The following is a 26,109-nucleotide window of genomic DNA, read 5'->3' on the forward strand; positions in this document are numbered from 1 at the left end:
AAACTCAGCAATTAGAGATGTCAGTGGAAAATGGAATAATATCTTTAAAATGCTGAGGGAAAATAAGCATCAACCTAGGATTCTGTACTTGGCTATAAGCCATCACTCACAAATTGTAGTAAAATTAAAACTATTTTCAAAGACTGGGAGAATTGGCTACTAACAGACTCTAGTTCAAAGAACTAATAAAGGAAGGAAGAAGAGAACAATTCTCAAAGAAGTGGATGCAAGAAGCAATAATGGCACAGAATAGAAAATGCCAGAGTGCATCTCAGGCAATAAGGACAAGTATTATTTGATGAAACTTGTGTTTTGGTTTCATATATTTATTGTTTACATATGTACACTATTCAATTTACAACTTTTTTAAAAAAAGAAGCAACTGAGGGGAAACTGGCAAACATGCTTATAAATTCAAATTAGTATTTACTTAAAAAAATACAAGATGGTGCAGTGGTTAAGAATCCGCCTGCCAATACAGGGGACACGGGTTCGAGCCCTGGTCCAGGAAGATCCCACATGCCACAGAGCAACTAAGCCCGTGCACCACAACTACTGAGCCTGCGCTCTAGAGCCCACGAGCCACAACTACTGAGCCCGCGAGCTACAACTACTAAAGCCTGAGCGCCTAGAGCCCGTGCTCTGCAACAAGAGAAGCCACCACAATGAGAAGCCCGCACACGGCAACAAAGAGTAGCCCCCGCTCGCCACAACTAGAGAAAGCCCGTGCGCAGCAACAAAGACCCAACCTAGCCAAAAATAAATAAATTAAAAACAAAAAAAAGTTTAACAACAACAACAAAAAGAATACAAGACAAAGGAGACTAAGTGGGTGGGTTAAAAACAAGGTAGAACAAAAATACTAGAAAACATTATCAGAGAAAATGTGAAAAGGCATATGAGTATTAAAAGTCTAAAGTCCTTATATTGTTTGGGAGGTAAATATATTCACCTCAACACTCCTCTGAATGTTGAAAATTGAAGAATAATCACTAAGAGATTAAAAATAGAATGTAAAATTTCTAAACAAATAGAGAGGGAAAGAGAGAATATAGAAAACTCAATACAAGAAAAGGAAAGAAAGGACAGAAGGTAAAGAAAAAATAAGGAGTAAATAGGAAGCACAAAATAAGATAATAGAAATAAGCACAAATATATCAGTAATCACAGTAAATGGAAACTGATTATACTTGATGATTAAAACACAAATTATGTAATTATTTAAAAGAATGAAATCTAGCTATATGCTGGACACAGCTACAACATAATCACTCAGCTTGAAAGTAAAGGGATGTCTAATGTACAGGAAATACAGGGAACAGAGGAACATGTTAAATGACACCACAGAGATTCAATTAGCAAATTATAGACTCCAAAAAATACTTAAGGACAAACAACGAGGTTTCTTCAACAAATAAACTAGAAGGGAAAAAGAGAGATAAAGGGGTAACACAGAAGTTAAAGGAAACTTTTAAGCCGTCAACCAACTGCCATGTATAGACCTTATCTGGACTCCAACTAGACCAAATAAACTATTTTTTAAAATGAGGCAACTGGCAATAGTTGAACACTAATTAGATACATGACAGTATCAAGACTTTTTAAAAAAGAAATGACAATATTATTATTTTTTAAAAGGAGACCTTATCTTTTAGAGATACATATAAAATATTTATGGATAAAATAATGTGCTGTCTGGAATTTGCTTTAAAATAATTCAGGAAAAGGTAGGACGAGTGGGTGGGATACATAAAACAGGATTGGCCATGAGTTCGTAATTGTTAAAGGTGATTGTTGGGTACACGAAGGTCAATTATACTATTCTGTCTGCTACTGAAATATGCTTGAAATTTTCCATTAAAATTTTTTAAAAATAAAAAGTACTAAAAAAGATATACCAGGCAAAAGAAAGCAGGAATGGACATATTAATATTAGACAAAATTGACTTTTGAGTCTAAAAAGCATTACTGGGAATAAAGAGAGTCATTAATGATAAAAGGGACAAAATTCAACAAAAATAATCATCATGAACTATATTCATTTTATAGCATAGCCTCAACTACATAAAGAAACATTTAACAGAGTTATGAAGAGAAATAAGTAATTGCACAATCATTGTGGGTAATTTTTAATGAACCCTTCTGAACAGTATAATTTAGAAGTCTGACTATTATATACGTGTGTGTGACTACATATATGAATTTATTTATTCATTTATTTGTTTGTTTGGCTGTGCCGGGTCTTAGTTGCGGCATGTGGGATCTTTGTTGCCACGTGCGGGATCTTTGTTGAGGCATGCAGGATCTTTAGTTGCGACATGTAGGATCTTTAGTTGCAGTATGTGCGCTCTTAGTTGCAGCATGCGGGATCTAGTTCCCTGACCAGGGATTGAACCCGGGCCCCCTGCATTGGGAGCGCAGAGTCTTAACAACTGGACCATCAGGGAAGTCCCCACATATGAAATTTTATGTAGGATTTTATGTAGGAGATGTGTGTGTGTATATATATAAACCAACATAAAATGCTTATTCTTTTCAAATAAACAGAATATTTACAAAAACTGACTATATATACTGAGGGAAATTTTAACAAATATCTAAGAACGACATTATTATACACTCATCTAATCACAATACAATGAAAATGGAAATAAATTACAAAAATATAGCCCAAGCCCCATAATATTTGGAAGCTGAAAACTCCTTTTATGAGCTAAAGGAGAAATCTTAATATAAACTGCTAACTATTTCAATCTGAACACCACCAAAAGACATAACATATCAATACTCTTATCTGGGTCCTTTCAGAAACATGTTCAGCCTCAAATGCATTTATTAGAAAAAATAAAAAAAGAAAGAATGAAGTTAGGAAAAATCCAACAAGGTAAGGCCCCAAAAGCAGAAAGAATAATAAAGCTAAGAGTAGAAATTTATGAAAAAGAAAATTAAGAAACAATAGAGAGACTCAATGAACTAAAACCTGTTTTTTGGCAAAATGCATTAAATGGCTGACAAGACTCAATGAGAGAATGTAGATATAAACAACTATAGTTACAGTAGAAATTTATTTAAATAACTACCCTAATTCCATTCATTCAACAAGAAATGAAAAAAACTTAATACTTCACCATCGCCGCGTCGTTTAACCTGAACCTCTAATTCTAGCTCAGCTGATGACCACAGACAAACAAGCAGCTCAGCACAAAGCTCTGTGTGACCCTCAGCAGTGTGTGGCCCCTCATGTGGAGTGACAGAAACTAAGATCCAGCCCACAGTGTCCACCTCTGGCACAAACGCCAGGGGAGGGTACAGTGTCGGGCTTCTCGGAAAAAGCTGGCCTGAGGTGGGAGCCAATCACATCATCACAACAATCATCCTCATCTAAAAATGAGGGGATGGATGGCTTCAGCTCCCAGAAGAAAACTATTCCCAGTTCTGGCACACCAAAAAGAAATACTTATTCTTTCAAAGAAAGGCTTCAGTCCCACCCCCGACCCCTCACAAACCTTCTTCAGGAATGTGAATGGTTTCTGAAGGCAATGTTTTCTCAGATTCGGGGCCAGAAGACAGCTCAATGTCATCTACAGGTTCAACCTGTAGAAAAACATACACAACAAAATAACTGTTATAAATGTTATGGTTTGATAATTTCAAAGCATCATAAACAATTTTATGTAGGTTTTACACATTTGTATTAATGCAACAAATGAAAGAATAGGATTAAATCCAATATGAGCTAAATGGTGAGAACTGATGAAGAGGAGTAAATTTTTACTTATTTTGTATCTTAACCGATTTAACCTTTTAAGAGGTTCAGGAAAATTGCATCATAAATTTTAGAATGGGGAGGAATGATAACTACCATCTAGACAAAACTTTTCTTTTTTTTACATAGTTCACCTTTATTTTATTTATTTATTTTTTATTGAAGTATAGTTGACTTACAATGTTATATTAGTTTCAGGTGCATAACATAGTAATTCAATATTTTTATACACTACACACCATACAAAGTTATACAATATTATTGACTATTTTCCCTGTGCTGTACATTACATCACCATGACTTATTTTTTTTAAAATAAATGGTAGTTTGTTCCTCTTAATCCCCTTTACCTATTCCGCCCATCTCCCATCCACCTCCCCTCTGGCAACCACTGGTTTGTTCTCTGCATCTATGAGTCTGTTTCTGTTTTATATGTTTATTTGTTTTGTGTTTTAGACAGTCTCTTCAACAAATGATGTTGGGAAAACTGGACAGCTACATTTAAAAGAATGAAACCATTTTCATAGACCATATACAAAAATAAACTCAAACTGGATTAAAGACTTAAATGTAAGACCTGAAACCATAAAACTCCTAGAAGAAAACAGGCAGTATGCTCTTTGACATTGGTCTTAGCGATATATTTTTGGATCTGTCTCCCCAGGCAAGTGCAAGAAAGCAAAAATAAACAGAGACTACATCAAACTAAAAAGCTTTTGCACAGCGAAGGAAACCAACAACAAAACGGAAAGGCAACCTACAGACTGGGAGAAAATATTTACAAATACTATCTCCAATAAGGGATTAATATCTAAAATATTTAAAGAACTCATACAACTCAATATCAAAAAAACAAACAATCCAATTTAAAAATGGGCAGAGGACATGAACAGACATTTTTCCAAAGACAACATACAGATGGCCAACAGGCACATGAAAAGATGCTCAACATCACTAATCATCAAGGAAATGCAAACCAAAACCACAATGAGATACCACCTCATGCCAGACAGAATGGCTATTATCAAACAGACAAGTATTGACAAGGCTGTGGAGAAAAGGGAACCCTTGTGCACTGCTGGTGGGAATGTAAATTAGTGCAGCCACTATGGAAAACAGTATGGAGGTTCTTCAAAAAAAATTAAAATAGATCTACCATACAATCCAGCAATTCCACTTTCGGGTATTTATCTGAAGAAAACAAAACCTTTCATTTTAAAGATGAGGGAATAAGGCCCAGAGAAATTCAGCGACTTGCAAATCCAGAACATGGGCTTGAACCCATATCTTTAAGGCACGTAGTCGGTGTGTCCACAGTGTCCCTCAGCCTCTTCCAGACCTACAAGCTGTTTTCTTAAACTAAAATGGGCAAGTCAAAATCTTTGTATTTATGTGTGCATTATAATAGGGTGAGAACATTTTAAGCCAATATGCCAAACCTTTCATTTAAATCAATTCTATTTCCTTCAAAGTAGTCACCTCGGAAGAATAGAGTTTGATCAACCATTTTTAGAAGTCTTCTTTTGAAACTGTCTCCCAAGCTTGTGCTACAATTACTAATAACTGTTCCATTAGTAAGTCTTTATTATATGAACATGATTTTATTTCTGTCAGAATCTAAAAATGAGAGCACAAAGACAGCCATTAAATAAAGTTATCAATTGCCTGCCATGCACCAAGCAAAAGACATAATTCCTACCTGCCAGTTTGGAAAGGCTTGGGCTGAGAGGGGACCTGTCTCAGAATTTGCGGGAACTTTCAAAAAATACAAGTGTGTGACCTACGCCCTCCTCCTTGCAAAGTCACTCCCCTTCCTCTCTCTCCGCCCCACCCCTTTCAAAAGGGCTGGCATGTTTATTTTGAAAAAGCATCCCAAGTGATCTTGACATGCACAGCTGTCCTTTTATCTAATGACCCAGATCTGTGGAAATTCTTCTTGAAATTCCTCCTCTGGCTTGCTTTCTCCTGAGCCTCTTCCCTCCCTCAGATTGTTCCTTCTCAAGAGCTTTGTTGGTGAATCCCCATCCTTAAAAGTTAGTGCACCCACAGAATTCTGATCTTAACCCACTTTTTCCTTACTCAATATGCTCTCTCTGGGTGAGTGCCCTCACTATTATAATTTGAACTTTCTCCTAACTGATGACTCTAAAATCTGTATCATCACCCCAGATCTAGCTCCTGAGCTCCAGAAGTATCAATAGATATCCAAATGCCTACTAATCTCACAGCACCTCAAATTTCACATGGCCCTCACTGAAATCTCTGTCTTACTCCTCCCAAAAGGCATACATTTCCTCTACCCTAGTTTAGAAAATGACTCCAACATTCACCCAGGCTGGAAATCTGGACTCTACTGTGAATCTCTGCATTATTCACCTTCCCACAGCCACTCAACCTCTGAATCCTGCTACATCCTCCCTCCATCCCCAGGGCCAAACTTCAGGTTATTATTATTTCTTGGCTTGGTACTATACACCAGATCCCAAACACCAATCAACAGACCTGATATAGAGCTAACTGATTAAGAATCATTTATGAAACTTGTTAATAATACAGATTCCTGGGCTCTAACCCAGACCTACCTAAAATCAGAATTTCATAGGTATGGGGCCCATGAGTTTGCACTTCTGACAAGTTCCCAAGTTGATTCTAACAAACAGCTAGCCTAGAACTACTGTGACCCAACCAATCTCCCTGTTCCTCGTCTTTACCTCTCCATTCTATTCACCACATGGCTGCCAGAGTGTCTGATCATATCATTTCAGTGCTTAAAATTCCTCAGTGGTTCCCTATTGCCTACTTATAGAATAAAATCCTACTCTCTTGGCACGGCAAACAACACTTTCCATCCTTCCCTATCTGCCCTACCTACCTCTCCTGCCAGGCATCTTAAAGCCCAGTCCCATCAACTGCTACCTTCCGCTAACATTGATATAGTTCCCCAAATACTCTATGCCATTCTGCTTTTGCTCACGATGTTTTCATCAGCCCTTGCTCATCGAACTGATGAATATCAATTCATTGTCAGTTCAAGAATCACCTCTACGAAGCCTTCTCTGGTGCCACAGCTTCACTTACCTATACAGTCACAACAGGCCATATGTACCTGTGTGTCCTTACAGCATCCTGTTCACATGTATTTTTGGTGCATACATCAATCTTCTTTTATTAGATTCTAAGCTCCTTGAGAGTAGGGACTATGCCTTATTTACTTTCCTATTCCCAGAACTTAGCACAGGGCCTAGCATGTGGTAGAAGGTCAAAAAATGTTTGTTAAAGGAACGAATGATTCATGGGCTCTGGAGAGAGTGAACAAGCCAGGAACAAGACTAGATTCAGGTGTAAGTAACATAACTGGCTTTAGATACGCTTAATAAACTAGAAGATAAGGGATTTTGAAAGTGATTCCTTGGAATATGGACTTCCAAGGACAACTCTGACACTCAACATTAATTTGGATGTAACAGATCTAAACCTGGATTAAAAACAAAAAGGAAAACAACCAACGAAACACCATAATGTCATTACTTAATAGTAGTCCTGAAACTAACACAACATTGCAAATCAACTACACTCCAATAAAAATTTTAAAAAACCCAGTAGTCCTACTTCATATATTTTTTTCAGTGTAGTTTCACATATGTTTAACCTTAACCTTTTAATAATTGTTAAATGTTTGGATTAAAGAAATGCTATAAACCTAATAAATTTATCTTTTAAAATATCAACATCTTAGCAACCTGGAATATTTGTTAGACATGTCATTGATGGAATTCTTTTCCTGCAAACCAATTTGCATTTCTCAATATAAGGCTTTAACACATTCAAAATGTTTTTCCAATTTGTTTGTTAACCTTTATTTTATATAAATTTTGTTTCCTAAAAAAAAAAGATGGGATGTTTGTGCAAAGTAAGTAATTAACGTTTGAGACTTCCTTTCTATTGGTCTACTATGATATACCAATATACATAAACATTAATCTCTTTATTATGAATACTTTTCAAAGATACAGAAAACTTCTAAGCACTAGTAATCCCATTGTATAACATATCTGAAAGAAACAGAATTCAAAATATAAGGATAACAATGTTTGTAAAGTTATAAAAATCTTGCTAAAGAAAATGATACTCAATTATGAGCAGCGTTTATCTAAAACCACAGTCTGGTTTTGTAATTCATATATTTATTTTCCTGGTAGGAAGCAAGAGTTCACTTCTTAAAAGCTTAACGTTTAAATGGTTCTCAACTGGGAGTGATTTTGTCCCCCAGGGGACATTTGGCAATGCCTGGAGACATTTTTGATTATTATAGCTGAGGGGAATGCTACTGACAGCTAGTGGGTCAAAACCAGGGATGCTACTAATTATCTTACAATGCATGGGACAAACTCCCACAACAAAGAAATATCTGGCCCAAATGTCAACAATGCTGAGGTTGAGAAACCCTAGCTTAAAGAAACCAAATTTCCCATTATTTTGAAAAATCAAGAGTCTAAAATTATATCACACTACAAATTTAATAAGTAGGTAACAAACAAAAAACTAAAATAAAGACAGCCTACCTTAACACAATGTCGGTCTAGCATTATGTGTCTTGGGTAATTCTGCTCTATGTTTTCAGCAATGTTCTGTATTGCTAACAGCTGTTCATCAATTCTCTGAAGCTTTGAGGTGAGATGCTCTAGCCGGCGAGCTGCAGAGCTTGGCGCAGGACGAGTGGCAGAGACATCCTGTAGTAGTTCCCACAGCAGATAATCTGCGGCATCTGACTTTGAGCTTGACTCCTTGAATCGAAGATCTGGCTTTGGCGTATCTAAATATTAATAAAGGTAATATCAGAATTGACTACAATTAAAACAGAAGTAGATGCTGATGATCTAATTTTTTGAAGACCTCATTTTAAGTCAACATAACATTCCCTTCCAAATCAGTTTTAACTTAATATACTTAGAAATACCATTTCAGCTTCTTGACTTCTGAGATTTGTCTTTGTTGTGAGATAAGAATACATTACAGTGTTACCATTACCACAAAGTTCCATATACAATGCAATTTGAATGTTACTTTTATCTTCTGCTACAAAAATACACTTCATCAAAAAGCAACCTTACTATTTTTATGACTTTTTAAAACTCTACTTGAAAACCAACAATGTCACACAGTAAAACCTAGGTCCAACGTTGGCCATTACTGCTTTTACGTGGGCTCGTAGGCAAACATTAAACCTCCCAAGACCCTTATCAAAGCCAATGACTAACTCTACTCTTAAGCCCAACTGATTCTTGTCCCAAATTTGAAACACTTTTGGCTTCTGGGTCTTCTCCTCCCTATCTCGCTCTCCCTTCTCAGTCGTCGTCTTGGTCTTCCCTTCTGTCACCCACTCCTTTTACCCTTCAGTATTTCCAGGGCGCCAGTCTCAGCTCACGTCTCTCCTCACTCCACCCACCCTCTCTGGGTGAGGTCTCAGATGCACTGCTGACTCTCACATCCAAATGGCACTCTTTCTGAGCTCCAGCCCTTAAATCCATCTGTATCCTGGTCATCTCAGTTAGGCTGTCCCAAAAGCATATAAAACCAAACTCATCGGGGGCTTCCCTGGTGGCGCAGTGGTTGAGAATCTGCCTGCTAATGCAGGGGACACGGGTTCGAGCCCTGGTCTGGGAAGATCCCACATGCCACGGAGCAGCTGGGCCCGTGAGCCACAATTGCTGAGCCTGCGCGTCTGGAGCCTGTGCCCCGCAACGGGAGGGGCCGCGATAGAGAAAGGCCCGCGCACCGCGATGAAGAGCGGTCCCCGCACCGCGATGAAGAGTGGCCCCCGCTTGCCGCAACTGGAGAAAGCCCTCGCACGAACCGAAGACCCAACACAGCCAAAAATAAATAAATAAATAAATAAATAAATAAAAAAGAAAATCCTTTAAAAAAAAAAAAAAAAAAAAACCAAACTCATCGCTTCAGCCCTTTCACCTTGCTCCTTCCTCCTGATTCCCCAGCTCAGGGAGTAGCACTATCATTCACCTAGCTTCCCAAGCCAGAGGCCTGAGACACATTCGAGGTTCTTCCTTCCTTCAGTTCCAACGTGACACCGAATATCGATGATCCACGTACCAATCATCTCCTCATTCCTACTACCAGTGCTTAGCTGAAGCTTTCACAACCAATGGACCCCAAACAGTATCCTTATCTCTAACTTATTTCACTTCTCTCTAGCCCAACTTCCACACAGGCCCTAGAGAGGTCTTTTAAAACACAAATCTGGTATTTTTCCTTTTCCACCTGAAATCCTTCAGCATTTCTCTAATGCCTTCACCTTAAAAGTTCAAATGTCTCAGTATGAGAGACAATGGCATTGTCTTTCCTTGGCCTACTTATCCAGCTCATCTCTTGCTATTTCTTTAAAAAACAAAAATTCCAAGCACACTGAACTTTAATTTTCTCAAACTCAGCAAGCTCCATCAAACCTCTGAGTCATTGCACAATCTATTCTCTCCATCTGTAAGCACCTTTCCCTCGCTAGATCCTACTTTCAAGATTCCATTTAGGTGGCTCTCCCCTAAATAGCCCCAATCCTCCCCAGAGATGGATTAGATGCTATATTTCCCAGCAATCTCATCCTTATCACCATAACTGCACTTACCATGCTGTATCATAATCATCTCTTTACTTCCTTGCCTTCCTTCCCACCATATGCGAGCCCAAGGACACAGAACCTGGTATTACTCTCTTCTTTAGTCCCAATATACTGTCCCTAACTTAGTGTTGAGTGAATGAAGAGTTGGTCAAGTGAGGATTATGATGCCTGTCCTAATTCATAGAGGTTTTGTGAAGATCAAATTATCCAACAAAATACTCTGAAAACTGTGAATTACTAAACAAATGTTAAGTAGTGATTATATTTCAGTCCCAGTCTAAGGAGAAGCTTCCCATGAGAAGATAAAGGTAAATTCCAGTGTTGGCAATGGCAGTCACATAATCTTTCCCTACCTGTTTTGGCCCTACCCTTTTTTTAGCTTGACTCTCACAGTACTTTGCCACCTACCCTTCTTGTTTCTTGGCAACCTGCAGTATCTCCCTTATTCATGCAGGAAAGAATCTGGTGTGCAAACTTCAAGTAGAAAATACAGCAAAAAGAGATGGATGTGCTCAAAATCTGGAATGGCCTACATACCTAATGAAACTAGTTTCCCTTCCTGTGGAGAAACTGTTCCACTCTCACTGACTAACTGAAAAAAAATCACCTAGGAGGTGATTTTAAATATTGAGTTCCACTGACCCTGAAATGCTCTCCCTCTGCCTAGCAAAGCTCTGCTTGCTGTTACTGATAGTATTCCTATTTGAGATGGTTTCTAAAATAGTAAGCTACTGTCATTCAAAATGGTGAGGTCTCACTAACACAGAAATGTATTGTTTGTTTGGCTTTTGCTTTTGTTTTAAATACCTAAGAACCCTGTCTCTCCCTTCTCCCAGCCTTTTCTTATAATACAAATCCCACTCAACTCTACTGTGACTATATTCTGAGTCTTTAAAGTATACTATGTATATACCATGATGGAATTTAATTTCAAAATATAAAACCCTTCCTTTTAAATTGGCATTTTTAAGGTCTCTTTAGTAATAGTAGAAGGGTCCACTGACATATTTTCATGACCAATCTCCCCAGAGAAGGATCTTCCAAAAGGTTGAATATAGACTTGATCTCACGGATGGAGGAAATTAACCTGTAGCTTATAGTCATTTAAAATGCTGTCCTAAGATATTCTGAGGTCACCGGGAGATCAGTCTCGTTCTACTTTGTCAGAATTTCAAAAGTCATGTTGGTGTGAAAATGAAGGGAAACTAACAGGATACCTAAGTAGTCACAGGCATTTGGCTAGATGCAACCCTAATGACAACCCTATGAGGTTGTATCTTACAGAGACACAAGTGAGGATCAGATAAAGTTAATTACCTGCAAAAAGTCTCCAAGCTATTAAATAACAGGGCTGAGACTGAAAGCCAGGTCTGTTCTATTTGAATCTACTGATAAAAGCCAAGGTCTTTTCATTTCCCCACACACTTCCCCAGTCTGAAAGACTGTCAGCTTCATACATCCTCCCTCCACTACCCATGCACCTAGCAGTCCCATGGCAGGGGAGAGAGAGGGCAAAGGCTCCAAAATCTGAAATGCTGGCACTTATTGTGTATACAGCTGTAATACACATGCTCTAACACATCCTAAGGTGAAGTTTCCCTGCTACCCATCCCTTTCTTGCTCCTCACATCTCCTGAGTGTCTGCTGTTGATGCACAATGAAAAGGCAGTGCTGGACTTTGCACCCAAGCAGCTGATGACCACAAGGCTAGGTCCATTCCTCCCAACAGTTGTGGAAGCCAGAAGAGACATTAGGTCTCTGCTGCAGGAAGTCTGATTACATACTAGATTAATCTAATGATTCGCAACATGTAATAAGTTTAGGTTTTGGAGAAACATTCTTCTAAATCTTTCAAATATTTAACAATAATGCAACCTTATTTATGACTATAAAACTGAATATTTTACTAATAAAGTACTATTGGCTACCAAGCCTGTGTATTTTCTATGTGCTATTCTAGAACTTCCCACCTTCTAAAATATGAGAATTCCTTTTTAACACCAAAACACTCATGAAATTCCACAGGATATTTATTTTTAGCCTCATTAATTGAGAAAAGACATATGCACAAATAGATCTGTAGTCTCCTTGCACAATATCCCTGGGTCCCAGGCTTGGAACCATGACTCTATCTCATTTACCTATCTGCCCCTACTCTCCTTAGCAAGGGAAAAACCCTTTTTCTGGTTTCCTCTGCAATGATCAAGTTTTAGTGCTTATTTCTAATATAATGGTAATTCAGAGAAAGGGGAAAGTTATGCTATAAATCTAGGGCATTCACCTTTGTCCTGCTGTATGTCTGATGGTGGAGGTGAGGTGATGCAAGGCTCCTTCACTTCTGGAATGCCTGCTCTCCAGCTTCCTCCATCCAGACAGGTTGGAGACACTTTTGCAGGTTTAAAAAATAAATCCATAGTGGAATTGCCAGATTCTATCAAGAATACGAAAGGCATAAAAAGATTGATTCTAAACTTATAAACAAGGTATTTAAAAGATTAATAGAACATTTCTAAATGTGAATATAAACATCTAAAATTACAGTGAATTTGGACTTCCCTGGTGGCACAGTGGTTGAGAATCCACCTGCCAATGCAGGGGACATGGGCTCGAGCCCTGGTCCAGGAAGTTCCCACATGCCACGGAGCAACTGAGCCCATGTGCCACAGCTACTTAGCCTGTGCTCTAGAGCCCTCAAGCCAAGACTACTGAGCCCGCGTGCCACAACTGCTGAGGCCCATGTGCCTGGAACCCGTGCTCCGCAACAAGAGAGGCCACTGCAGTGAGAGGCCTGCACACTGCAACGAAGAGTCGCCCCCGCTCGCCGCAACTAGAGGAGGCCCGTGTGTAGCAACAAAGACCCAACGCAGCCAAATATAAATTAAATAAATAAATAAATATATTTATTAAAAAAATAAATAAAATAAAATTACAGTGGATTTGGAGGAAGAGAGCTAAGAGACATAAGTAGGGGTAACAATGCTATATTAAAGAATTTTTCAAAATGTTTTAAATTTATTTTAAAAGTAGAAAAAATTATTACCTTGACTCTTAAAATTGTGCAGGGGAACAGCATTAGTAACTGAAGCTGCCATGTAATGTAATTCTGCAGAAGATGGGACTTCTAGACGATCGCTTTGCTGTTTGATAATATTATCATCTGAAGGCTCTTCTCTAACAGGTAATTTGTGTAGATCATCAGCTTCAATGTCAATCACATTTATGTAAGTGTGTCCAATCTGAACCAAAACACACAAAATCAAAGAGGGTTACATTCTTTTTACTTATAGTACAGCCACTCTACCCTACCCCTGCCCCAAAAAGGTTTAATTCTCAAGGCAAGAAGAGCTTATATAAGCCTAACTTAGGGAAAATTGCAGGAAGTATGTGTTATGGTCTTAGTTTACAGTATTTGGGGGCACAATATTTAAATTGTAAACTAATTTTTGACCTTTCCAACAAATCTACGTAGATGAGATTTTTGGCCTCATTTCACCTATACAACTGAATAATGCAGATGACCATAATAAAATTTAGCACAAAGGTATTATTAAAACTTCTTATTAAAACTTCCAAATTTAGTACCGTTTCACTTGCTGAAGGTGACAGAGGTTTCTCTGATATTTCAGTGGAAAGTCTGAGATTTAGATATACATCTGGTGCCAAGAGTTGAGGAACATTCAAAGATTCATGTTCTAAAAATAAGAAAAATCAGGATAGTAAAAAAATCTGTATATAGCTCTATGTCATTAACTTGGTAAGAAAAAGTTAGCAACAAACAACATTAAAGACATTTGTTGAAGGGACTTCACTGGTGGTGCAGTGGTTAAGAATCCACCTGCCAATGCAGGGGACATGGGTTCAATCCCTGGTCCGGGAAGATCCCACATGCTGCGGAGCAACTAAGCCTGTGCGCCACAACTACTGAGCTTGTGCTCTAGAGTCTGCGAGCCACAACGACTGAGCATGCGTACCACAACTATTGAAGCCCGCGCACCCTAGAGCCTGCGTGCCGCAACTACTGAGCCCACGCGCTGCAACTACTGAAACCCGCATGCTCTAGAGCCCGTGCTCTGCAACAAGAGAAGCCACCACAGTGAGAAGCCTGCACACCACAACAAAAAGTAGCCCCTGCTCGCTGCAACTAGAGAAAGCCCGCGTGCAGCAACAAAGACCCAATGCAACCAAAAAAAAAAAAAAACAAGAGGATATCTGCTGAAAATCTAAGCAGAAGTTTCATAGGTATAAATAAACTAAAGCAAATTGTATTCTATTCTAAGGGCAAATTACTCTGGAATAATTCAGAATTGAATGCATATTGACTATTGCTTTTCTCATATGAATGACTCACAAGAATAATGAAATATCTAAGTCATACCAAGAAAATGCTATAATTTCATTTTTCAATTTCAGATATATTAAGTCATTTTTGCTTGTTTAAAATTTCAATAAAACCAGGCTTTAGGAAATTAATCATAACTAATTTATTTTTTTTACTTTCAACACTGTTTCTTGTTGTTTGTTCGTTTGTTTAACCAGCTTTATTGAGATGTAATTCACCTCCTTTAAAAATGTACGATTCAGTGTTTTTAGTATATATAAAGACCATAGCTAAATTTTACCACTTAAAATGTTTAATATCTTAATTTTACAAAAGTCATTAGCTTCTTATTTAAAACAATATAGAAGCCTGTCACAGTAAGTCAGCAGTCTAACTCTGTGCCTTTTGTCCTACAACTCTTATTTCCTAGCATTGTATTTTTAATAGAACATTACTTTCAAATTTCACAAGCAAAATATAACTCGTTGCAATACTGAGTACTGGAAACTTGGCACCAAGGCTTGAATTTAAACAACATGACAACTAAAAAACTAGGAAAAAAAAAGGGTTTCCCTGGTGGCATGGTGGTTAAGAATCCACCTGCCAAAGCAGGGGACACAGGTTCGAGCCCTGGTCCAGGAAGATCCCACATGCCGTGGAGCAACTAAGCCCATGCGCCACAACTGCTGAGCCTGTGCTCTAGAGCCCACGAGCCACAACTACTGAACCCACGTGCTATAACAACTGAAGCCCGCGTGCCTAGAGCCCGTGCTCTGCAACGAGAGAAGCCACCGCAATGAGAACCCCACGCACTGCAACGAAGAGGAGCCCCTGCTCACCGCAACTAGAGAAAGCCTGCGTGCAGCAACGAAGACCCAATGCAAACAAAAATAAATGAATAAAATAAATAAATTTTTAAAAAAACTAGAAAAAAGGAAAGTGAAAATACTTAAATTATCATTCTATCTTTGATTGGTTTAACTGCTTTTTTTATGGGGGTTGGTAACTCCTGTTTCAGCCGTCATGCAGACATAACCTTTAACTAGTCATGGTGTTCTCAGAAAAAAAAAGAAAGAAATCACACCTGATGAGGAAGAAATGATTTGCTGATTTTTATGACATTCAGAAACAACTTCTTGAGAAGCAGCATCTTTACCTTGTAGTCAATTAGAAGATTTGGGACAAAAAGAGAAAACAGAAAAAGGATTTCACAAGCACGGAAAAAATTAAATATACAAGTGCAGATTTTTATATCTTGTGTATAAAACGTGGTAGAAAAGTAGACTGACAGCTTAAGAATTTAATTTTTTAATTAATATGATAATTTTAGATTTTATTACTATTTATATCCTGGGCCTGATCACCTGAATGAATAGCAAACTTCTAACAAATAGGCTGCTGACTTTAGAAGACTACAGAGCAGTCAAGTACCTCCAAGGCTTTCTCAGAGATACATTTAAGAATGTTTCTCAAATGCGCACTCACCATTTGCATCAAAAAAAATCTTATTAAAAAAAAAACTTCTACATGCCTAAACTCATTCAGAAAGAAATAAAAATTAAAATAACAGAGGCCTTTTTAAAAAATCTATTGGAGGGCTTCCCTGGTGGCGCAGTGGTTGAGAATCTGCCTGCTAATGCAGGGGACACGGGTTCGAGCCCTGGTCTGGGAAGATCCCACATGCCACGGAGCAGCTGGGCCCGTGAGCCACAGCTACTGAGCCTGCGCGTCTGGAGCCTGTGCCCTGCAACGGGAGGGGCCGCGATAGTGAAAGGCCCGCGCACCGCGATGAAGAGCGGTCCCCGCACCGCGATGAAGAGTGGCCCCCACTTGCCGTAACCAGAGAAAGCCCTCGCACGAACTGAAGACCCAACACAGCCAAAAATAAAATAAATAAATAAATAAAGTAGCTATAAAATTAAAAAAAAAAAAAAAAAAAAAAAAAATCTATTGGATTGGTAAAGGATAAAAGAGTTAGCTAAATCATAGTGATGAACAACGACAACAAAAAAGGCTCTATGGAAGAAGTTACTCACTGAAGCATCATTTATAGGAGAAAAATACTGGAAACCACCTAATACATTCATTCATTACATTAATGAAGAAGTCTGTCAGGCAAAATTCCAAATAATAGCTCCTCCAACACTTATTTCCTCTATTTTTGGACACAGTTACGTATATTCTTCCCACACTAAACCCAATCTAGTCCTTCTCTTCCTAACTCAACTTCAGCAGCCACAGCTTCAGGCCTCTCAATCTTAGGCATGAAATTCTAGTAAAGTCAATTATGGCACAGAGAACCCAAATTCAAAATATTATTTCTACCAGGACTCCCCTGGCGGTCCAGTGGTTAAGACTCTGCTCTTCCAGTGCAGGGGGTGTGGTTCAATCCTTGGTCAGGGAACTAAGATCCTACATGCTGCATGGCGCAGCCAAAAAATTAAAAATTAAAAAAAATATATATATATATATATATATATATTATTTCTACTGATTTAGGATGTAGTCCATGGCATTTTTAAACAAATACCTATTACGTTTTAATAAAGTTATCATAAATTCAATTTCAAATTTAATTTTAGTTTAAAATTTGTAAAGTATATACCAGGGCTGGGGACAAGAAGCTGGGATGAGTAACTAATATCACATAATTTTATCTATTTATTTTTTACTTAAATATTTATTTATTTATTTGGCTGTGCTGGGTCTTAGTTGCAGCATGCGGAATCTTCATTGCCATGTGCAGGACCTTTAGTTGTGGAATGAGGGATCTTTAGTTGTGGCATGCAGGATCTTTTAGTTGAGGCATTCGGGATCTAGTTCCATGACCAGGGATCGAACCCGGGCCCCCTGCATTGGTAGCGTGGAGTCTTAACCACTGGACCACCAAGGAAGTCCCTATCACATAATTTTAAATTCCCTTTAAATCACTGTTTTGAAAAAAAAGTTGATATATATTAAATATTGCAAAATATGATGAATTTTAAAAATTAAAGTGAAATAGCATTTTACCTGGGTCAGTATTTGTACTTGCATCCTGACATTCTTTAGCTTTCTTTTTTACAGAGGCCATGAAATGCAATCCAGCTGAAGTATTAACATCATCCTGGAGCTTTTCTTAAATATAACAACAAAACATTGGAAGCAATCATTGAGAAGCCAACATATTACCAGGAGCCCAGAAGCAGAGTACCTAACTCAAGGGAGGTGAGGAATTCAGTGTCAAGGTGTTACCAAAATGGACTTTCTGAGTGAAGTGGTATCTAAGTTGACCCTCACAGGCAGGTCAGTAGAATTAAAACCAAAATTGTGAAGGACTCTGTATGCCCAGGCTAGAAACCTATTCTTCTGGCTGATGAAGATCCAGTAGAAGTTATTGAGCAGGGAAATGATATGGTCAGACTGATGTTCTAGAGAAACCACCCCAGCCAGCGTGTGGAAAATAAATTTGAGTGGATAAAATTAAAGTAAGGCAATCAGATAGATGAGGCTGCTGCAGCAGGTCAAGTAAGTACCTAGTGATGGTGAGGAACAGAGGAGAGAGGATAAATTTAAGAATGACGATGATAGTAAAATAGGCAAGAACTGGCTACTGACTGGTTGAGAGGGGGAAGGGGAAGCAGAACTCAGAATAATGTGTGTTTTGATGTTAAGTTGGTAGTGACACAAATGGAGATAGAGAACACAGAAGAACAAACCAGTTGGTAGGGAAGGGATAACGAATTCAGGCGGCACATGCTGTACCTGAGGTAATTTCCACCCTGGAGGAAACATTCAGCAGGAAGTAGAATCAAAGTCCAAAGACTATTATGGGAGTTTGGGTTTAGATGTGGATTTTCCTGGGAGAGTACCCAGGGAGTCTAAGTAGAATAAAAGAGTATCAATGATGGCACTTGGTAGTATAATAAAAAATATTTATATTTGGTCTTTGTCCTTGGTTCCAGGAACAAAACTCCTTACACCCTTGGATTTTCCTGAGTGGTAGGAGTATGTTTTGTTATTCATAATGAGCCCCTTTTGATCATATCTGAGTTTAGGCTAATGACTCCTGGCAGGCCCCTAGATAGTTTCAGGATGGGTGCTGGTCACCAGAGGAACCAACTATCAGCCCCGCCTTACCCCCACATCCATGGAAGGGAGAACAGCTGGAGTTCAATCACCAATGGCCAATGATGTAATCAATCATGCCTATGTAATGACATTTCAGTAAAAACCCTGGGACAACGAGGCTAAGGGGGTTTCTAGGTTGATGATTAAGTGGATGTGCTGGGAGTTGGTGCACCCAGAAAGGGTGTGGGAGCTCTGTGTCCTCAAACCCCATACCTTGCCCTATGCATCTCTCCCATTTGGCTGTTCCTGAGTTGTATCCTTTATAATGAAACTGTAATCACAAATAAAGGGCTTTTCTGAGTTCTAGAGTTGTTCTAGAGCATTAGTAAACCTGGTGAGGGGGGGGAGTGTCATGGGAATCCCTGAATTTATATTGGACCAGACAAAAATGCAGGTGTTGGGGGACCCCATTTGCAGCTGGTGCCTAAAGGAAATAGGGAGTCTTTTGGGACTGATTCCTTAACCTCTGGGGTCTGGGCTAACTCTAGGTTATTACTGTTAGAATGGAATTGAATTACAGGACACCCAGTAGATGTCACAGAATTGGAGAATTGTTGTTGTTTGGAATGACACAATATACACTCACTGGAGTACTACGCAGTCATTTTAAATGACATTGTAGAAGAATATCTAGTAAAATGGGAAGATATATACCTTAATAATAGTATGTAAAAACAAGTAAGTTATTAAACAAGTAGAGGAGGTATTCTTTTTATATATATATACACATACATATATTTACAGATATATATGAGTAGCGATATTCAGAAAATAAACCCTAGAAGAATATTAACACTGGTTATCTCTAGACAGAAGGATTATGGGAGATTTTAATATTGGTCTTATTTTCTACTTGTATTTTCTAAATTTTCTCCAGTGAATATGTACCACCTTTGTGACGAGAAAGAATGTTATCAAGAATGAAAAAGAAAATGGTTTTAAGACAAGTGAATGGAAAAGAAGAACACCAGACGGATTAAGAAGCTGAGAAACAGAAGCTAAGCAGGTCAGTGAGGAGACAACTGTTCAGCATGCAGAGGCCTGATGCTGGGTCGTGGCACCGAGAAAGGGAAGGAGCACCAGGTCAAGGATTAAGTGAAGGAATGGGGTAACAGACGTGAGGGATAAATCAGGGGTGACTTCCAAGGTAAATATCTTGTCCAATCAAATGAGTGGTGATATCACTAATAGGAAAATGCCAGTTTAAAATGTGGACATGTTTTTTTTTTGTTTTTGTTTTGGCCACGCCACACAGCTTGTGGGATCTCAGTTCCCTGACTAGGAATTGAACCCGGGGCCACCAGAGTGAAAGCCCAGAATCCTAACCACTAGGCCACCAAAGAACTCCCGTGAACATGTTGAATTTAAGGGGAAAGTAGGAAAGAAAGATGAGGGACGGAAGGTGTATATTTGAATGTCACCAAAAAAATTTAAGAGCTGAAGTCATGAAAGCGAATGGTTGCAGAGGCACAAGAGTGTCTGTGTGTATACGTGTGAAAAATACTGAAGAGAAAGGCTTGGGGAACATGTACTTCAGTGGCAAGAAATGAATTGACCAATTCAAGAAAGAAAAGAATTTACTATCTATAAACAAGTTCTTTTTTCTGAACTGATTCCTTTACTTTATTGTACATGTATTTTCTATGATTAATTTGACTCCAGGCGTGTTCTCCAATAATTTCCTTTTAGACCTTATATATCAATATATTATTTGAGATTCTAATTAATTGCATTGCTCTACTATAGGGGTTGGTAAACTCTGTAAAGGGCCAGATGATAAATATTTTAGGCTTTGTGAACCATATGGTCCCTTTTGCAACAAATGGAACCTGCTGCAATGTGAAAGCTGTCATAGACAATGTGTAAATAAATGGGCATGCCTGTGTTTCAATAAAACTTGATTCACAAAAACAGGTGTAATCCAGATCTGGTCTGTGGGCCATACTTTGTCAACCACTGCTCTAACGGATAACACATCAAAACAAACACATACACATACATACACACATACACACCATCCTGTCAAAGATAACATGAAAATAATTTGCTCTCATTTTTATCTACATTTTTTTTTCATATATCATAACTAACATTTTAACAGTGCTCACAACATACAACACTTACATAAACATTTCCGCTTTTCCCAGTATCCCTGGGAAGTGGATAGGTATCTACATATTTTTAGAAAACTGATTTTAACTCTGAATGGAGACATGACATTAATCATGCATATACATACCAAAAGGAATGTCAAAGTCTTCCAAAGGCTGGGAACCATGATGTTCTTGTTGCTCCTAAATGAATCCCCAAATGATCAAGTTATGATTAATTCAAAGACAGTCATTATTTTGAAAAAAAATATTCAATAGCTATGAGAAATGTTGATTTTTTAGGTATAGTTTAAAATCCTATAATTCTAGAAATATTTATTCTATCAAATTATTTACTCTATCAAAGTAACTCCACAAAGGTGCTTACAAAATTCACAAGTCTAACAATAAAAAAGAGGATTACCAATTTAATGCAGTTACTAAATTACAATATGCAATTCTCTCCTGCAAGACTAGCTTTAACTCACAAATAATATCCAAACTGTTCATGGACTCAACATTTTACTAAGTGCCTCTAGACGTGTTCTTGAGGACTTACTGAAAAAAGGGTGCTAAGATTCAAGTAAACAAAACTATTTCTGTTTATTTAAACTCTTGTTGCAAATACAGGTAAATAGTCACCAAATTGAGAAGGAATGTTTGCAAAGATCTGATATAAAATATAGGTTGCATAACAAACTTATGTTTGGGAAATCCTAGAGGCACCTAAAAGAGTTAGGTGAAACTATCATAGGAGAAACCCAAATAATGTATGATACGCATTAAGATGTCATAGAAAAAAGGCGGAGTGATTTCAAATATAAGTCACACAAGCAGATGCTCTAAACTACAGTTTTTGATTTACCAACAAGTTGCTTTTCACATTCACAACTGTTTGTCTACTGTTGCACAGAGGGATGCAGCAGAGATTTATGTGCTTAATGATGTTAAGATTCTCCCAGTCACGATCAGAAGCTTCCAGCAATCAGACGACTAGATAAACCACAGACATTCCAAACTCTGTGTACATGCAGACCAGGGAAGAATGTATTATAGTTTTTCTATACCTTGGGTTTCATAACTATTTCTGAATCATTATCATTAATGATGAAATCCTCTGGTTGGAAAGTCACACTTGGTTTTCTCCTTAGTTTCTCTGATCTTTTTTCTTGCAGCTCTTTTTCAGCTCGTCGTCTTTGTCTATTAAAAACAATAGTGTAAAATATATTTTTACTATTTTAGTAACATCAGTTTTTCATTTGTATCATGCTATGCAGTGGGACAGTTATCACAATTTTGTCAATAAATTATTTTCAGTGCCATTTAATTAAATTAGAAAGATATTCTGCTAGAATACAAGCATATATAAGCAGAAGTCAGGGACACATGAAAGTTATTTCTAGTTCCTCTACTACGGAACTGACTTTTCTGTGTTAGTCACTAGAGTCCCAGGTTAGAGTTACACCTTTTAGGTAATTTTCAAATTCTCTTTTCTGCAGATTCTAAGCTGGCCCCAGAAACCCTACTGGACACCTCCATTCACCTATCTGAAGAAGTTAGGCAAACTCAGTCACCTCAGCAAGGAGGAAGGAGAGCCCAAAAAGTTAAGCGGAAAACTTACTTTGAAGAGGGTTTACCTGGAAAAGATGGAAGGAAAGACCATTTCTGGAAAGAGAGCACTGGTAGTAGATTTTAGGGTCTGATAAATGTGAAATTTTTGAAGTATTTTCTAGATTAAGTAATAATCTACCAGTTAATACATGTTTTGAACATCCATTATGAGTAAAACATTATAAATGCTCTTCATTAGAAGTCACAGCCTTGCTTTTTACATGCGCATTTCTTAGTGCCCTGAAACAATTCACATCACTGCTTCCTGTAAGAGTCTGGAGGATATGGTAAGATGAATAACAATAAACGTTACTTCAGTGTATTGGACAGTATATGGAAGATTTCATGATATCAAATATTTGTGCTGCAAAAGATGACTGCTCATCCTGTTAGAGAAAAATGTAAAAAGAAACCTCTAGCCTATGAATGCCAGGAAAGAATTCCTTAATAAAATGCAAAAAATAATAGTATTGTTTCTCACATTATAGGAATTTTTCTCATCACAAGGTGTGTTCAAATGCATGACACTTGACAAGGAAACTGAATATGCAATTGTGTCAGGCTGGGAGGTTGAACCAGATAACTTCCGTCTTATAACTATATTATTGTCACTAATAATAAACTTGCAGGTATGTTTGCAGGTATATGCTCAAATAAAATTTCACTTAAAACTTGCCTTTTTTTACTGTCCTTTCCTTGTCTCAATTCAGATGATTCTATTTTGACCTGTAGAAGCTGGAGGTGTCCAGGATCGCCTTGTTCAAATAAATTATGTGTTAATTTCTGTTGCATTTGTTTAAATGCAATAAGGTTTTCAAGTGGAATAAGTTGTGGGTTTTGGTACTATAAGAAAGAAACAAAGCATAGTCATTTAAAATTACAAACCTCAATTAGGCAATATGTTAATAAAAAATTGAGAAAAACATTGGTTTAAATTAAACTAAGATGTGCAAGAGATAGAACATATCAAAGAAAACAAACTGATTTGGACTGGTAAGGCGAGTACCCAGATCTTAAAGTACAAATGATTTTAGAAATCATTTCCTGAAAATTTCAACTGGACATTTTATTTCAGAAATTATGTTAAAAGTCCTCATCTTCTTAATGTCCTTTTCATATTAAAAATCTTCCTTCTTAAAAAATTATAAATGAAGTTATATAATGTCTAGCTTTGATTTAAAATTCTTTGGAATAGAAAGGATGCACAGGGGTGGAGATTATGGATGGAACAGATTAGCAATATGTTGATAACCACTGATGCTGGGTGATGGTAACTTGGGGGTTCATTATACTATTCTCTAATTAAAAAAATTTCTTTAGAACCTTCCCAAAATGTCTACCTTTCCATTCCTTTAATCCTTTCTTTTTTGTTCATAATACGTTCAGAAGAAAGGAAGGCACGATAAGTACTTTTTCTAAGGGATGACCATTTCTTTTCCCAGCACCATTTTCAAATCTTGAAAGTGTACCAGAGAATGAACTACTCAATTACTCAACTAGACTGACTTACAAAACTAGAACCTAAACAATCTTAATTTCATAAATCAAAGGTTACAACTTTAAAGACGATTTGGTGGGTTTATAAAGATTTAATCTTTGTGTTTAAAGTATTTTAAAAAGATACAATTTTTTAATATGTAAAACTACTTATAAATCTGGGTCTAAATTTCACAATTTTAACCTGTAGTAGATTTGAAGGGAATCATATCACAATTGCTAGGAACCCCAAACAATGCTCTCTCTATAGACAGACAGACAGACACACACACACAAACAAGAACACTGGTCATTTTATTCTACTTCTTATTTCTTCTCTGAGCAGAATCTCAGAAACATCTTTTTGAAAGTCTAGAAAACTCTGGTACTGATACACGGAAGAAGACCTAAAACCTTTAAGGTACTCCATTATTATTTTAAACCAAATTTTGTATGTTATTTTCAATAACAGAAGCATTATTTCCTTAAAAAGAAGTGTGTTAGAGCTTTTCACTGAGTGTATATTTATGGTATGAAAAAGGCAGGACTGTGCTTTTGTATCACTCTGCAAAAATCATTACCATATTTTCTTGGGATAGACATGAATGAAGTAGTGATAGTCTTGGGTATCTGCTTTCTTCTGCTACAGTTCTAATAGGTATTGATGGAACTGTAACTGATGCTCTTGAGGCAGAGGAAAATACAGAAGGAGGTTTAAGTTTCAAGTGCAATAATGGAAGTCCAAAAGAACTCTGAGGAGATATCTCAAAGGGCCCTGCCTTAACATCAAACAGTTTTTCTGGTTTTATAAATGTTGCAGAGTCCTGCTGAGGTGTCAAGTTTTCTTGTCCAACATACTGATCCAAGTTCACATGCTTAGGGATTTCTGTAATTATTGTTTCTGCCCATTTCTTCTGCTCAACTGCTTTTTTTATAACTTCAGTATTATACTGGCTCAAATTCAAATGGGACATTGAAGTAGTGTCCATTGCTCTCTTTGGCAAAGGAGGCTGGAAGAAATCAGATAATCCCCAAGCCACTCTTGGCTGTGGCGGAGGACTGAAGGGAACTTGAGGAACTCTTTCTGTATGGAAGGAAAGGGGCTTAAATTCAGGCTTGGGCTGAAAGTGAAGCAAAGGAAAACCATCACCAGGTCTGAAAGTTTTTGCAGTGGGGATAAGTTTAGGTGTCTTCAGAATGGCAGAAGACGTGGACAAAAGGTGGAGGTGAGTATTTCCAGCAGGAGCTGGAGACAATGAAGTGGTTGGTAAGCTCTGAGATGCTGGAGTTTGTCCTCTATTCTGGGTTTGGCCTTCTAACTGACAAAAAGGAACACTCCCATGTGGAACATTCTGGAAGATAAAAAAAATATTATGTAAGATTAAAATATATTACGAACTCCTACTTTTTAAATGATGTTCAATATGTTTTGGAGGAGGTGGAATATAATAACTACTAAATAAGTTATTTACTCAAATAACCAACAACTGAACTACTAGGACAACTTTAATGGTATTTTAAAATGCATTACCTGTAAACTTCCAATATTATTTTCATCAGATTGTACAATTTCTTTATGGCAGTGTGGGCTGTTCTTGCCAGGCTCTCTGACGTGCTCTCCCATGGGTTGTGGTTTAACGAAAAATCTCTCCTTCAGATTTCTACTGCTGTCTTCAACATCATTACTCCCTCTTGTGGGGTTTGATCCTTGGCTTCCCACCAAATGCACAGACTGAGACTGCTGTAGAAGTTCATGTATATCCGGGAGGTTAGCAAAGGATGATCCTACTATTTGCATTAGGCTCATGAAGTTGATCTGTTGCAGCTAGGATAAAATAAAAATTAAAGAAACATCTTAAAATATAATGAAAAGAACTTAAAGAAGCAACAACAATTATCTGAGTATTCCAGAATAGTCATACTTCCGCCTTAGTATCTGCTGGACCCATAAATGCTGAATAGAAAGCAGAGCTGGGAAAGATTTAAAAAAAAAAAAAAAAAAAAGGAAAGGAAGCATAGCTTCCTGTCCTCAAGGAGCTGTCAACTAGGAATATGAACTCCTAGTGAGACTTGGGACTATCTGTAAAGCAGTTTACATATACATCCT

General features: G+C 37.6%; 1 protein-coding gene across 9 annotated transcripts in view; it reads right to left on the reverse strand.

Moving 5' to 3' along the window:
• The window catches only part of CPLANE1 (ciliogenesis and planar polarity effector complex subunit 1), a 133,161-nt gene that overhangs the window by 44,354 nt on the left and 62,698 nt on the right, over positions 1-26,109 (reverse strand). For 8 of the 9 annotated variants that reach the window (XM_007192192.2, XM_057539758.1, XM_057539764.1 and 5 more), the window contains 12 exons: positions 25,534-25,827; positions 24,584-25,354; positions 23,203-23,369; positions 21,983-22,115; positions 21,065-21,119; positions 17,728-17,832; positions 15,800-15,871; positions 13,980-14,089; positions 13,438-13,633; positions 12,679-12,828; positions 8,329-8,579; positions 3,507-3,594 (listed from right to left, as the gene is read on the reverse strand). In XM_007192192.2, the coding sequence (XP_007192254.2) occupies positions 3,507-3,594; positions 8,329-8,579; positions 12,679-12,828; positions 13,438-13,633; positions 13,980-14,089; positions 15,800-15,871; positions 17,728-17,832; positions 21,065-21,119; positions 21,983-22,115; positions 23,203-23,369; positions 24,584-25,354; positions 25,534-25,827 (2,392 nt within the window). The remainder of the gene's footprint in view (positions 1-3,506; positions 3,595-8,328; positions 8,580-12,678; positions 12,829-13,437; positions 13,634-13,979; positions 14,090-15,799; positions 15,872-17,727; positions 17,833-21,064; positions 21,120-21,982; positions 22,116-23,202; positions 23,370-24,583; positions 25,355-25,533; positions 25,828-26,109) is intronic. The other variant, XM_007192198.2, reaches the window with a different exon arrangement.

Source organism: Balaenoptera acutorostrata, chromosome 2, assembly GCF_949987535.1.
Source record: "Balaenoptera acutorostrata chromosome 2, mBalAcu1.1, whole genome shotgun sequence".
NCBI classification, from domain to species: domain Eukaryota; kingdom Metazoa; phylum Chordata; class Mammalia; order Artiodactyla; family Balaenopteridae; genus Balaenoptera; species Balaenoptera acutorostrata.